This window comes from Eptatretus burgeri, unplaced genomic scaffold (genome assembly GCF_056783735.1).
Source record: "Eptatretus burgeri isolate ZD-2024b unplaced genomic scaffold, Ebu_testis_v1 Ebu_testis_scaffold_3194, whole genome shotgun sequence".
NCBI lineage: Eukaryota > Metazoa > Chordata > Myxini > Myxiniformes > Myxinidae > Eptatretus > Eptatretus burgeri.
Window position 1 is genome coordinate 80,329 of NW_028225129.1, and position 14,672 is coordinate 95,000.

General features: G+C 47.3%; 1 protein-coding gene across 1 annotated transcript in view; it reads left to right on the plus strand.

The window, feature by feature from the left end:
• Positions 1-14,672, plus strand: part of DNAH17 (dynein axonemal heavy chain 17) — a 153,629-nt gene that overhangs the window by 77,649 nt on the left and 61,308 nt on the right. Inside the window, exons 44-48 of the mRNA XM_085868928.1 lie at positions 1,801-1,921; positions 2,468-2,632; positions 4,723-4,896; positions 11,093-11,300; positions 11,544-11,709. Coding sequence (XP_085725054.1) covers positions 1,801-1,921; positions 2,468-2,632; positions 4,723-4,896; positions 11,093-11,300; positions 11,544-11,709 — 834 coding nt within the window. The remainder of the gene's footprint in view (positions 1-1,800; positions 1,922-2,467; positions 2,633-4,722; positions 4,897-11,092; positions 11,301-11,543; positions 11,710-14,672) is intronic.

A 14,672-nucleotide genomic window follows, 5' to 3' on the forward strand; every position in this document is an offset into this window, starting at 1 on the left:
CCAGATGGTCATAGGCAAACTTCAGACGGGCCTGGACATGCGCTGGCTTGAGTAGTGGGACCTAGCGTGTGCGGAAGGATTTTAATCCATGACGGCGTAGTGTGTTACTTATGGTTTTCTTTGATACTGTGCTCCCAGCTCTCTTCAGGTCATTGACCAGGTCCTGCCGTGTAGTTCTGGGCTGATCCCTCACCTTTCTCATGATCATTGAGGCTCCACGAGGTGAGATCTTGCATGGAGCCTCATACCGAGGGAGATTGACTGTTATCTTGAACTTCTTCCATTTTCTAATAATTGCACCAACAGTTGTTGCCTTCTCACCAAGCTGCTTGCCTATTGTCCTGTAGCCCATCCCAGCCTTGTGCAAGTCTACAATTTTGTCCCTGATGTCCTTAGACAGCTCTCTGGTCTTGCCCATTGTGGAGAGGTTGGAGTCCGATTGATTGAGTGTGGACAGCTGTCTTTTATGCAGATAACGAGTTCAAACAGGTGCAGTTAATACAGGTAATGAGTGGAGAATGGGAGGGCTTCTAAAAGACAAAATTAACAGGTCTGTGAGAGCTGGAATTCTTCCTGGTTGGAAGGTGATCAAATACTTATTTCATGCAATAAAATGCAAATTAATTATTTTTAAAAATCATACAATGAGATTTTCAGGATTTTTGTTTTTGATTCCGTCTTTCACAGTTGAAGTGTACCTATAATAAAAATTACAGACCTCTACGTGCTTTGTAAGTGGGAAAACCTGCAAAATCGGCAGTGTATCAAATACTTGTGCTCCCCACTGTATACAGTGTCTCCACACTGACGGGCCCTGAACTTCGGAACGATATAATGGTGGATTATAAATCACTACCAAGCCTGACGTTGGCTTATCGGTGAAGGTGGATGGCTTGAGATGTTCGGGTGTTGAGTTTGAGCCCCTGTCATGCTGTTCAAATAACACCAGGTGGATCGATTGACTCAGCCTGTCATCCTTCTGAGGTCGGCTGAACGAGCAGCAGTTTCCTGCAAACAGGGGCACTGCATCAGCGTCACAGCTGTGCTTCCAGAAATGATGCACCCAGCGGCCCACGCTGCATTCGAAACAAGAACCACGAGCAAGTTGTCCGTGCCCCGAATGCGAGTCCAACGGGGGTTGGGATGGAGACGGCAAAAATGCAAACGGTGTCTTCCGTCATCGAGCCGGCTGGGACAAAGCTGGGACAAACAATCCCCATTTATCACCACATCCGATGCAATTTTAATGCTCTAATTGGGTCGACGTGCTCCATTTGCGACCGCTTGTTCGAGATGCGGAGCCTTTTGATGCCGAAGTTCCGTAATAAGAATTTGTATTGACGTCAAAGCCAGTGACCAATTGGAAATTAAGAGTGGGATTCAGTGTTTATTTAATTTACCACTCACAATGCCTTCCCTTTAAAATGTGATTGTTTTGAAGTCATTAAAAAAAAGTTGCAATTTGTGAGTTTTTAATATCTTATGTAAAAAAATTTTTATTTTTATTTTTCTCAGGTGGATTAAACTGAAGGTTGCGGACAACCACAAAATGTCTGCCGCCTGACATTCCTGCCAATTTCCCATTTGTCGTTAACAAGTCTTTCTGTCAAATCAATCCGTTAATTATTTTTGTACCTATTGACCCATTATCTCTTTGTCCTGCTCATGGTCTGCTTACAATCTTCTCGAAGGAACTTTGGTGGATATTTTTGAACAATTAATTGATTAATGTTCAACAATGGGAACAACACATTGATTGTGTTTGCCTGCTGATGTTTGCGTTCCTTCCTATTTTGACAGCATTGTGACGAGTTGGATTGAACAACGAACAGTGCAAACGCAGAGAGCAAACCTGCACATGCTCTTTCAAAAATACCTTCCCACCTGTTTGGCGCATGCTCGCTCAGCATCATTCAAAAAGGTTGGAGTCAGTTCTGACTTTCGTCAACGACCGATTGATTTATTTGTTTATGTTTTGCTGTGGGTCTTTCCTTTTACGAGAGCCACAGCGTTAGCACCAGTGAAGTGTTTTATCTCTAGCACAAGCGATGCTAGAAAGGGAGAGCGAATACCTCCGCCAGGCTGAACGGTTTACATTTTGCATCGCACTGATAGGCCGGATCTGGATTCGGACATGAACCAAAATCGAATCGGCCTCTTCTTGTCACCGAACCGACTCATCCACCAAGTTTTGTCGTAACTCGTCCTCAACTTTTTGAGCTATCATGCTCACAGACAAACAAGGCTGAAAACATAAACCCCGTCCACCTTCGGTGGCGGAGGTAATGACGGTTTTGCTCATGTTGTTCGACACGTCAAAAATGTCGAACGATCTCCTGTACATATTTGCCTGGTGAGAGTGTCGGCAGAAAATACACCGGCATTGTGTTGCTGGCACCAGGTGGAACAGCTAACCATGTTGTAGTGAAAGGGAATCTTCTTTCTTTGGCTCTTTTTATTCCTTCAGATAGCTCCAGTGGCGGAGTGTAGCTTGGTGCAAACCATTTTGTATCTCAACGAGGTTTTGATGACTCCGGAAAACTTACCCACCGACTCTTCCAAGGAGTTGCACGAATTGTATTTCGTTTTTGCTGCGGTTTGGGCATTCGGAGGTGCCCTGTTTCAGGACCAGGTGAGGTTTCAAGAGGTCATTTGACTTTTTCAACGTTTTCCTTTTATATATTTTTCTCTTGCGAAAATCGTTGATTTTTTTCATGCATATTGGTTGTTCGTCTGCTTGTCTGTTTGCCTGTTTGTTTGTATGTCATTCACCTACAGGTCACAATTTTGAGCCGATCTTCTCGAAACACCACCACCTTGTAGAACCACAAAAAAAATTTTTGATGTCAACATCGGCCAAGTTTCTAAAATCCTCAATTTTCATCCGATTGACTTGGGATTTGAAGAAGAATTGCATATTTGGTCATTTAATTTAACCAGTCAATTATTTTTGAGGTCAACATGGACCAAGAGGTCAACGTCGGCCAAAGGCCAACAGCTCAGGCGGTGTTATCTAAAATCCTCAATTTTCATCCGATTGACTTGGGATTTGAAGAGGAATTGCATATTTGGTGATTTAATTCAACCAGCCAATTATTTTTGAGGTCAACATGGACCAAAAGGTCAACGTCGGCCAAAAGGTCAACAGCTCAGTTGGTGTTATCTAAAATCCTCAATTTTCATCCGATTGACTTTGGATTTGAAGAGTAATTGCATATTTGGTCATTTAATTCAACCAGTCAATTATTTGTGAGGTCAACATGGGCCAAAAGGTGAACGTCGGCCAAAGGCCAACAGTTCAGGTGGTGTTATCTAAAATCCTCAATTTTCATCCCATTGACTTGAAATCTGAAGAGGATTTATATTTTAAGTCACTGAATTCGGCGAACAAGTATTTTTGAGTTCAACAAATACTAAAAAATGGTCAACATTGGCCAAAACATGGTCAACAAAGACCAAAAAATGGTCAACATTGGCCAAAACATGGTCAACAAAGACCAAAAAATGGTCAACATTGGCCAAAAAATGGTCAACAAAGACCAAAAAATGGTCAACGTTGGCCAAAAAAGGTCAACAAAGACCAACAAATGGTCAACAAAGACCAAAAATGGTCAACATTGGCCAAAAAGTCGACGTGGTCATTTCTGAAATTGTCAGTTTCCATCCAGTTGACTTGATGTTTGAAGAGGATTTGTGTGTTTCGTCATTGAATTGAACCACCAAGTATTTTTTGAGGTCAAACTTGTTTGATGGATCTTGCAAGCATCGTGCTTTGCGTGACATCTTTCTTGTTGGGTAGTTGATCCAGTCGAAATATATATATTTTTTTTTGAAATTTGTTCTACCCTTATTATCAGTATTTAAAATGGCGATTTCATTTAATACAATGGCGATTTCGATAAAACTTGGTTGGTAGGTTCATACCATGACCCAGTTGTGTGCAAATGAGAACCGTTGCTATGGACACCACCGTTGCCGAGCAACAGGACTTTGAAATTTTTGAAAAATCATTAAAAAAAAAGACATTCGAAAATCAAAAACCGGGCCACGAGCGACTGTGGGCAGCACATTCAGCCATATTGTCAAAAATTTCCAGCCGGATCCTATGAAAACTGTCGGAGAAGATAGACTTTGAATGAACCCTGGTCGAAAACAATAAAAAAACGAAGTTCATAATATCTCAGAAACTGAGTCAGATATACATGAAACTGGTATGGTCGGTTCATGGTATGTCCTAGTTATGTGTGAGAAAGAACCGTTGCTATGGACTCCTCCGTTGCCTAGCAACGGCCGAAATACCTCTAAATGTGGGGGTAATTTAACGAAAAAACAATCTGCAGCATTAACCCTTGAAGCTAGAATCATGAATTTTATTGTGCTTAATCTTCAGGTCATTCCCCATCGAACGGGCCCATCGCTTCAGGTTCTATTGGGTAGGCGACTACCCATGTCCGCCTACCGGCTTGTTTATTTGTCTGTTTGTTGTTTTGAGGAAGCATTCATATTCCCCCTTTTTAATTTTTCTTGTTGCCGATGGATGTTTTCATCCTGCCCTCACACTCATTTTCTCCTCTTGCTTACACATCTACCTATACACAGGAAGTATTGATTGAAGCAAATCAATGACCTTCTAGTTCTGCTGCATCCTTTATGATGTACCTGTGCGCACTTTACATCATTTGTAACAATTGTACCTGTCTCATCTGTTCAACCCTCTCCAAGCTTGTGGACTATCGTGTGGAATTCAGTAAGTGGTGGGTGAATGAATTCAAGGCAATCAAGTTTCCTTCTCAAGGAACAGTCTTCGATTACTGCATTGACCCCGAGTCCAAGAAGTTTGTCAGTTGGGCTGACAGGGTGCCCAAGTTCGAGCTTGACCCTGATCTTCCTCTTCAGGTGAGGAATTTGTCATTTAACGTCCCCAATGAAAATCATACCCATGTCCCGAAGGAAGCGGTGCAGCTTCAAATAAGAATCGATGAAAGTCTGTTTGTGTGCATGGGTAGGTAGGACATGTGTGGCCAAACTGCAAACGCAAACTTGCGACTCTGGTTATCCCGCACAGAGGGTTAGAAAGGTTCTTGTTCTTCGTTTTTGACGGACGGATGGATGGAAGGACAAGCCAGACTTCCACCAGTCACTGGATTTCTGTTTTCACCATAAACGGAGATGATGTAAAACTGAGGAGTTGGTTTACCCTGAGGAGACTCGTGCGACTCGGCGGAGTCCCGGTTTACCCTGTCGACCCAGAGCTTCTCCGCATTGAGGAATTCTCAACAATTATACATTATTTGAAGGTATAGTTGAATAATTAACAGTAGAAGTACTTCAACAATTCAAAAGTACTTCTTTCATTCAAGCTTTTGGGCAACACGATCTGCTGCGATCTTTCCTGGGAAAGTAACGACACGAGTACAGCATTTCCACCAGCCTTGAGAAGTTCAGCATGGATGACGCAGATCCCTGGATCTTTACCCCATTCCAACCGCTTCACCGCAGCCTGTATTTCCACAAACGAAGGTGGACCACAGTTGATTGGAGGGTCACCAACAGGGATTGTAACACTCCTGACATCCAACTCAACAGCTGGTAGATCAGCCTGGTACAACCACTCAAAATAACCGGCCCAGTAGACCTTCACTTCGGACTCCTCTGTCAAGAGCCTACCACCCTCTGCTCTCACTGCAGTACACCGAGGGATGGGCTTGGGTGAACGCAATGTGCGAATTCTCCTATAAGCAGGACGAGAATCACTTGACCACAGGTGATGCTCTACGCCCTCACAGATTCCTCGCACATAGGACTCCTTGTCCACCCTCAGCGCACGTACAGTTTTACGCCTCAACTCCCTGAACAGCTCTGCCATTAAGGGTATCCAGTGTCCCTTGAAAGACAAATTCTTCTTCGTCCTCCGGCGAGTTCCAAGACATTAACCGGCAACATGAAGGATGGTGATCTTGAAGGCACTCCACAACTCTTCAGGATTCCCCAAAGCACCCAGACCCCTCAAATCTCCACTCAGCCTGTTCACAAACTCCTCAGCTACCCTCTCATCCTTGAGCTTGCCAACACCCAGCCAAGGTTGGGATGGTACCATTCTCCCGGATTTAAGCTGCAACTTCAGAGTTCTACAACAAGCGTGTGGTCGGTATCGAGGAACTGAGCACTCCGGTAGACCCTGCAGTTCTGGATCATCCTCCAGCAACCATCAACGAGGACACCGTCAATCTCCTTTGCTACACCATCACCTTTGCAATACCAAGTCCAGCAATGAGCCTGTGGGTGCTGAAATCTTTAGTATCATCATAGTCACGAATCCTTAATATAATCTCATAATACGCTCGTTGACCAGTGTTACCTCAATTATCATTGGAGTCAACTTATTGAACACAGCTTCAGCAACTCCTTGGGCATGGTAACCATCAGAGCGACCACACCAACAGTAAGTGTAACCACCTGCCATGATCTCCCCACTATCCGGTCTCCGAACCTCAGAGAGTGCTGCAATACCTATGTTCATACGCTTAAGCTCAGATGATAAGAGAGACAGGTGATCGTCCTGTCTTCCAGATAGGACGTTCCTAGCACCCACGTGAAGGGACCGCTTCAGGTTTACCCAAGGAGACCGCCGTCTGGTGGTCAACACCTCAGGAGCCACACACCTTCGCACTCTGACCGTGGAGGTTTACCCCGTGGTTTTCCTCCTGTCATCAAGGAATGGGGGTCTCGAAGGCTTCGCCCCAATCCCATCATCCGGTGAGCTGCCCTGTGGAGGGTAGCAGCACCAGAGGTACTCCCACGGAGGTTTCAGGTTTCCTTGCATTTCTGGGTTTTTGCGGAATCAAGTGTTTCCCGGTGGCCGGAGTGCAAATCCTGCCACCAACCTCTTGAAAACAAAGTACCCCAACTGCAGGAGGACCTCGGCAGACACAGTTGCGCACTGGATACGGATGTCCGTTGGTTCACAAGGAGCTCCTCCGCCCTTTGACTGGTTTTGTTCTGCTGGGTGTCCACATCTGGACACCCTCCTCACACCAGAAAACCTGCTGGAGGAGACGGTGTAGTCGCCCACAAACCGACCATGAATTAGGTTAGTACAGGTTTCGATGGTATCTGTAGCAAGTCATCGATCTAATCTGGATTGACCCGACAATAGTGTCGAATCTGATGTGGTCAGGTCAGGTCAGGTCAGGTCAGGTTCGATCTGTGACCTGCTACAGGTACCATGTAAACCTGTACTAACCTGTTCCATGGTCGGGTTGTCGGCGACGAAACCGTCTCCCCCACCAGGTTTTCTGGTGAGGAGGGTGTTTGGATATGGACACCCAGCAGGATTAAAAACAAAACCTGTCAAAGGGCGGAGGAGCTCCTTGTGAGCCAACGGCCATCCATATCTAGTGCCCAACTGTGTCTGCGGACGTCCTCCTGCAGTTGGGTTACTTCTTATTAGGAGGTTGGTGGCAGGATTTGCACTCCAGCCACCGTAAAACGCTTCATTCCGCAAAACGCAAAAACGCAAAAAAATCTGAAAACCCACTCCGTGGGAGTACCTCCTGTGCAGCTTCCCTTCGCAGGGCAGCTCACCGGATGATGGGATTGGGGCAAAGCCTTCGGGACCCCCAATCTTTGATAGGAGGGAAACCACGGGGTAACACCCCTGGGTCAGATTGCGGGAGAGTGTGTCGGAGTGGTGCTGAGGTGTCGTCCACCAGACGGCGGTCTCCTTGGGTTAACCTGAGGCGGTCCCTTCGGGTGGGTGCCTGGAATGTCCTATCCCTAAGAGAGGATGATCACCTGGCTCTGTTATCATCTGAGCTCAAGCGTTTGGACATCGGGATTGCAGCTCTCTCTGAGGTTCGGAGACCGGATTGCGGCGAGATAATGGTGGGTGGTTACACCTACTATTGGTCTGGTCGCTCTGATGGTTACCATACCCAAGGAGTTGCTGTAGCTGTGTCCAATAAGCTGACCCCAATGATAATTGAGGTAACACCGGTCAACGAGCGTATTATGAGATTAAGGATTCGTCACTCCCTAGGTGTCATTTCCCTGGTCTCTATTTATGCTCCGACTGAGGCGAGTGATCTTACCGTGAAGGATGCATTCTACGCCACACTCGAGTCTGTGGTTGATCAGTGCCCCAGACGAGATACACTTCTAGTCTTGGGGGATTTCAATGCATCGACTGGAACTGATAGGGATGGTTATGAGGTGTGTGTTGGTCCCCATGGGTCAGGAACTATGAACCAGAATAGCACTAAGTTCCTTGACTTTGCAAGAAGTCATGGACTTAGGGTGGCTGGTTCATGGTTTCAGCGCCCGCAAGCTCATCGCTGGACTTGGTATTCCAACGCTGGCGGTGTGGCAAAGGAGATTGACCATGTCCTCATTGACGGTCGTTGGAGGATGATCCAGAACTGCAGGGTCTACCGGAGTGCTCAGTTCCTCAATACTGACCATAGGCTTGTTGTAGCAACTCTAAAGCTGCACCTTAAATCCTGGAGAATGGTACCATCCCAGCCTAGGCTGGATGTTGCCAAGCTCAGGGATGAGAGAGTCGCTGAGGAGTTTGCGAACAGGCTGAGTGGACACTTGGGGGGTCTGGGTGCTTTGGGGGGTCCTGAAGAGTTGTGGAGCACCTTCAAGACCACCGTCCTTGATGTTGCCGGTGGATGCCTTGGAGTTCACCGCAGGGCAAAGAAGAATTTTGTCTCTCAAGGGACACTGGATACCATTGACCAGAGTCGCAGGGCCAGGCTGAATGGCAGAGCTGAGCTGTTCAGGGAGCTGAGGCGTAAACTGTACGATGCACTGAGGGTGGACAAGGAGGCCTATGTGCGAGGAATCTGTGAGGGGGTAGAGCATCACCTGTGGACAGGTGATTCTCGTCCCGCTTACAGGGGAATTCGCGCATTACGTTCATCCAAGCCCATCCTCGGAGCACTGCAGTTCGAGCAGAGAGTGGTAGGCTCTTGACAGAGGAGTCTGAAGTGAAGGCCCGCTGGGCCGGTTACTTTGAGCGGTTGTACCAGGCTGATCCCCAGCTGTCGAGTTGGACGTCAAGGGTGTTACAATCCCTGTTGCTGACCTCGAATCAACTGTGGTCCACCATCGCTTGTGGAAACACGGGCTGCGGTGAACCAGTTGAAACGGGGCAAAGCTCCAGGGATCTGTGGCATCCATGCTGAACTCTCAAGGCTGGTGGAAATGCTGCACTCGCGTCGTTGCATGCAGTTTTGTGCTCTGCCTGGAACACAGGCATCATCCCAACTGACTGGAAGAGGGGCCTTGTTGTCCCTCTCTGGAAAGGGAAGGGTGATCGCCAAGACTGCAACAACTACCGAGGGGTGACGCTGCTCTCAGTGCCGGGCAAGGTCTTTGCTCGGATAATTCTTGATAGGGTTCGCCACCATCTGCTTGAGCACCAGCGTCCAGAGCAGTCAGGCTTTACACCAAAGAGGTCAACGATTGACCGTATCCTTGCTCTTCGTGTCCTCACTGAACGCAGACGAGAGTTTCGGCAGGGGCTGCTTGCAGCCTATGTTGATCTCTGTAAAGCGTTCGATTCAGTGAATCGGGATGTCCTCTGGAGGATTCTTGGTCTTCGTGGGGTGCCACCGAAACTGATCGATCTGATGTCTGAACTCTACTCTGGTACTGAGAGTGCTGTGAAGTGTGGTGGTACTGCCTCTGACTTATTTCCAGTTGTTACTGGAGTTCGTCAGGGATGTGTACTTGCCCCCACACTTTTCAGCACTTGTATGGACTGGATTTTTGGGAGGATGTCGGAGAGATCAAGTTGCGGTGCATCGTTTGGCAATGTCAAGATCTCGGACCTTGATTTTGCAGATGATGCAGTCATCTTTGCGGAGACTTTAGACATCCTCATGGGGGCCCTCGAGGTGCTGAATGAGGAGTCGGAGCCGTTGGGATTACGGATTTCTTGGGTCAAAACAAAGATCCAGGCTTTCGGTGACATCTTGGATGCTGCTGTCCTGTCTGTGTCTGTTTGTGGTGAGGATGTTGAGGTCGTGGATAGATTCACTTACCTTGGCAGTGATATTCATGTCTCCGCAGGTTGTGAGCCGGAGGTCAATAGACGTCTGGGTCGGGCCTGGGGAGTCATGGATTCACTGGATCATGGGGTGTGGCGCTGCCGGTACCTGTGCGGGAGGACGAAAGTCCGAGTCTTCAGGTCCTTGGTACTTCCAGTCTTGCTCTATGGGTGCGAGACTTGGACTTTGACCAAGGATCTGAGACGGAGACTTAATTCCTTTGGTACCAGGTCTCTTCGGAGAATCCTTGGCTATCGCTGGTCGGATTTTGTGTCCAACGAGCGGTTGCTGAGAGAGACTCGGATGAGATTTGTTACCTGCATAGTCCGTGAGCCTCAGCTGCGGCTGTATGGACATGTGGCTCGTTTTCCTGACGCTGATCCTGCTCACCAGATTCTCTCAGCGAGGGAGTCTCATGAGTGGAGGAGGCCAGTGGGCCGACCACGTGCCTCATGGTTGCAGCAGGTTGACCATCATCTCAAGGAGATGGGGATGGGCCTGGCATCTGCCTGGGGGATGGCCAGACGGAGGCCCCTGGAGTACCGGCGGAAAGTGGACGCAGCGACGCGCTGTTCTGGCACATGCTCCCATACCTGACCTGACCTGATGTGGATTATCTCATCTCAGGGTAAAAATTGATGATGTAGTTTGCTTGGCAAATGGGAGTGCTGTGTACGTACTGCAAGAGATGACAGTCACCGTGTTGAGGGTGCTCTCCTTGGAATATTTAGTTGTGAAAACAACAGAAAATTTGTTTTTTTTACTTCTTCAACCAAAATTATTTCATTTCTCAGATCTGCACGTCCACGGTTTGAATAATAATTTAATTATTTCCTGCAGAACGCTTGCCCGTCGGGTTTGTCGTACCTTGAGAGATCTACCCAATTAGATTGAGGTGTGTGTGGTTGCAAAGGTTTGGAAATTGAGAGCACAAACAGCTTTGTCGTAGCAAAAACGTTGTTTTGTTGTTAATTTTATTTTCGTACAAAGGAGGTTGAGAGAAATGTACCGTGTCCACGCGTGTTCGTGCGTGCCAGGCTGTGCTGGTGCACACTCCTGAGACGATCAGACTGCGCTTCTTCCTCGACCTCCTGATGGAGAGCCGCCGGCCGGTTCTTCTCGTGGGCAATGCCGGCACCGGGAAGTCCGTGCTCCTCGCAGACAAGCTGCGTACTCTCGACCAAGATCTGTTCCAGATACAGTCGGTGCCGTTCAACTTCTACACCACGTCTGCCATGCTGCAGGGTGTGCACGCAACATCTTACCTGTGCTTTCACACCTTTCACACCTGGCTTTCACACCTTTCACATCTGCTAGTCCTCCTGGAAGCACTGCACTCTTTTTTTTGTTTTTTTTTTCCCCATCATAAAGCCTTGTGATAAAACAAACAAGGTCCTCGTCGTTTACTTCATCGAGAGATTCAAGATGTACTCGTATAATATTGTAATCTTCCTTATTATTAACAACACTTTGCCTTTTTTTTTTTAGCAATTTTGGAAAAACCTCTGGAAAAGAAGGCTGGGCATAACTACGGGCCTCCTGGCACCAAACGCCTGATTTATTTCATCGATGACACCAACATGCCCGAAGTGGACAAGTACGGCACCGTCGCCCCTCACACGCTCATCCGACAACATATGGACCGCGGACACTGGTGTGTATTTACTGAACACAACTTGGCATGAGACCCCCCCTTCACTGTTACAGGACCAGGGTCCAGGAACCGTGTGCCACGGTAGCCATGACCACGTGAATTCTGGCCAACAGGACATGGCTGCCACCTTCCATCCTGCTTGTGCGACACCGACACACGCATGAAATGGAGAGGTGCAGCCAGGATAATATTACAATTTAAAACGAGAACGGCACTCGGAGGGGTGCGTAGTCTCGCCTCGCGTGCTCGTCCCGAACAAAAATACCATCGTTAACTGAACACGCCGCCATTGTGGCCGAGCACCATGCACCCGTATCATCCCTGCACCCCATGACGTCACATAGCTTCTTGGCATGGATTATGAAGAACGTCATTAATTTAATTTTTCGCTCACATCGGGTCACACATCAGATATACGAGGTTTCAGATTTTTATTTTTTTTCAGACAAGCATTTCAGTTCAATCAATCATGGCCGGGTTTCCTCTTCGCCGATGACGTCAACGTAGTCTCCTGATACACCCCATTGGGAGTTGATGACGAATGCCAAAGTTTCAATATTTTTCGTTGAGCGATTTCAGAGAACATGAGGTCCAAATTTTTCCCTTTGATCCAACGTGGCTGTCATATATATATATATATATATATATATATATATATATATATATATATATATATATATATATATATATATATATATATATATATATATATATATATATATATATATATATATATATATATATATCTGCTTCTCTTTCTTTCTCTCTCTGTTTCTCTTTCTTTCTCTCTCTGTTTCTCTTTCTTTCTCTCTCTGTTTCTCTTTCTTTCTCTCTCTGATTTTCTTTCTTTCTCTCTCTGTTTCTCTTTCTCTGTTTCTCTTTCTTTCTTTCTCTCTCTCTCTCTCTCTCTCTCTCTCTCTCTCTCTCTCTCTCTCTCTCTCTCTCTCTCTCTCTCTCTCTCTCTCTCTCTCTCTCTCTCGTCTCTTATTTTTGTATACCTTGTTGAGGCTCGTATGAGAGCAAACACACAGCAAGGGGGCATGAGACAAGAGGGGCGGGAGTGGGAAGGATAAAACAGTGAGGAACAGACACACGAGGAGATCTGTGGAAGGGAGAGGGATGGGACAGGGAACATGGGAAAGAGAAGATGGACATTACAGGGACTTTCAGGAAGGAAAGCAGGGGAATTGAAGGAAGTGGGCTTGGGTGGTTTATCGGGGGTAGAAAAGATCGAGGATTTGGATAGAGGAAGATAAGAGGTGGTGGTGAACAGCTGTTTTGAAAGCCTGGAGGGAAGAATGGGAAAGAATAGAGTGAGGGAGTTTATTCCAAAGGCGGGAAAAAAGAGGAATGAAAGAGTGAAGATGAGCAGTGATTCGTGATTTTGGTAGTTTTACCAGAAGGGGGTTGTTGGCGGACCTTGAGCGCCCTGCAGAAATGTGGTGGGGACAAATCGCAGAGAGAGCAGGGGGGGCAAGGCTGGAGAGGAGACGGTAGAAGACAGAAAGACCACCGACCAACCTGCGGTGATTGAGTGAGAGGCCCAAAGACTCAGCCTCATTGCGGGAGATGCCGATGATCCTAAATGCCCTGGTTTCGACAGCGTGAAGCCGAGAAAGGTGGGAGGCAGGAGCACCAGCCCAGAGGGGAGAGCAGTACTCCATCAGGCTACGGACAAAAGCTTTGTAAGTGGTCAGGAGCTCAAGAGGGCCGAGGAAGGACTTTGCACGATTGAGGATTCCCAGTCGGCGACTCGCTTTTGAGGCGAGGTTGGAAATGTGACTTTCCCAGGAAAGGTCATGGCAGATTGTGAGACCCAGAAGCTTGAAAGAAAAGACTTCTTCCAGAGGATTGTTGAGAAAGTGGATGGGCGGGTTTTCTAAACGGTTCTTTCGAAGAGACAAAGTGAGGGTGTGAGATTTGTCCGGATTGAAAGACATATTCCACATGTTGGACCAGTTTGTGATTTTATCGAGATCTGCAGTGAGCGAAGAAGCTGCTGCTTGCCAGTCTGAGGGATGACAGATGGTACGGCAGAGGGTGGAGTCATCAGCAAAGAGATATAGAGGATTTTCTAGAGAGTCAGAGAGATCATTGATGAAATCCAGAAAAAGAACAGGGCCCAGAACGCTATCTTGAGGAACTCCAGCCTGGACAGGAAGAGGGGATGAAAGAACTCCATTTTGGGCCACACGTTGACTGCGACAGGAGAGAAAGTCTGCGAGCCATGAGTAGAGATGGCCTTGGATACCATGGGAAGAGAGTTTGGTGAGTGGGGCAGGGTGCCAGACTGTGTCAAAAGCACGTGATATGTCTTGGGATACGGCTCGGATTTCCTGTCTGGCATTGAGGACCTCCATCCATTATTGGGAGAGCAGAAGCAGCATATCCAGGGTAGAGTGACCTGGTCTGAAACCAAATTGATGATCGGAAATCAAGCCATTGGAGAAGAGGAAGGATTTCATGTCTGAAGCGATGATGGATTCAATCACCTTGCTGATGATTGGGAGAAGGCTGATTGGTCTGTAGTTACAGGGATCTGCTTTTGCACCTTTTTTATGCAGGGCAGTGATGTTTGCAGATTTCCAAGCAGATGGCAGATGACCTTGGGCAAATGAGAGGGTGAATAGAACAGAGAGAGGGTGAGCAAGAGCAGAAGAGCAGGCTTTGAGGACACGTGGCTGATGCCGTCTGTACCGGTTGCAGAATTGGAGTCGAGGTTTGAAAGCAAGCTCTCCACCTTGTTAGGAGAAAAGGACACAGTCCAGGGACAGTTGGGTGCGACTGGGTAAGGTGGGTAGAGAAAGTGATGGGTTCTGGACACAAGATTTAGCTGCAAACACCGAGTTTGGGCATTCAGCCTTTTCACGTGCGGTATCAGCAGTGCGGCCATTTGAGGTAAGGGAGGGGATGGAGGGGGAACATACACCAGAAACAGATTTGATTAAACGCCACCAGGATTT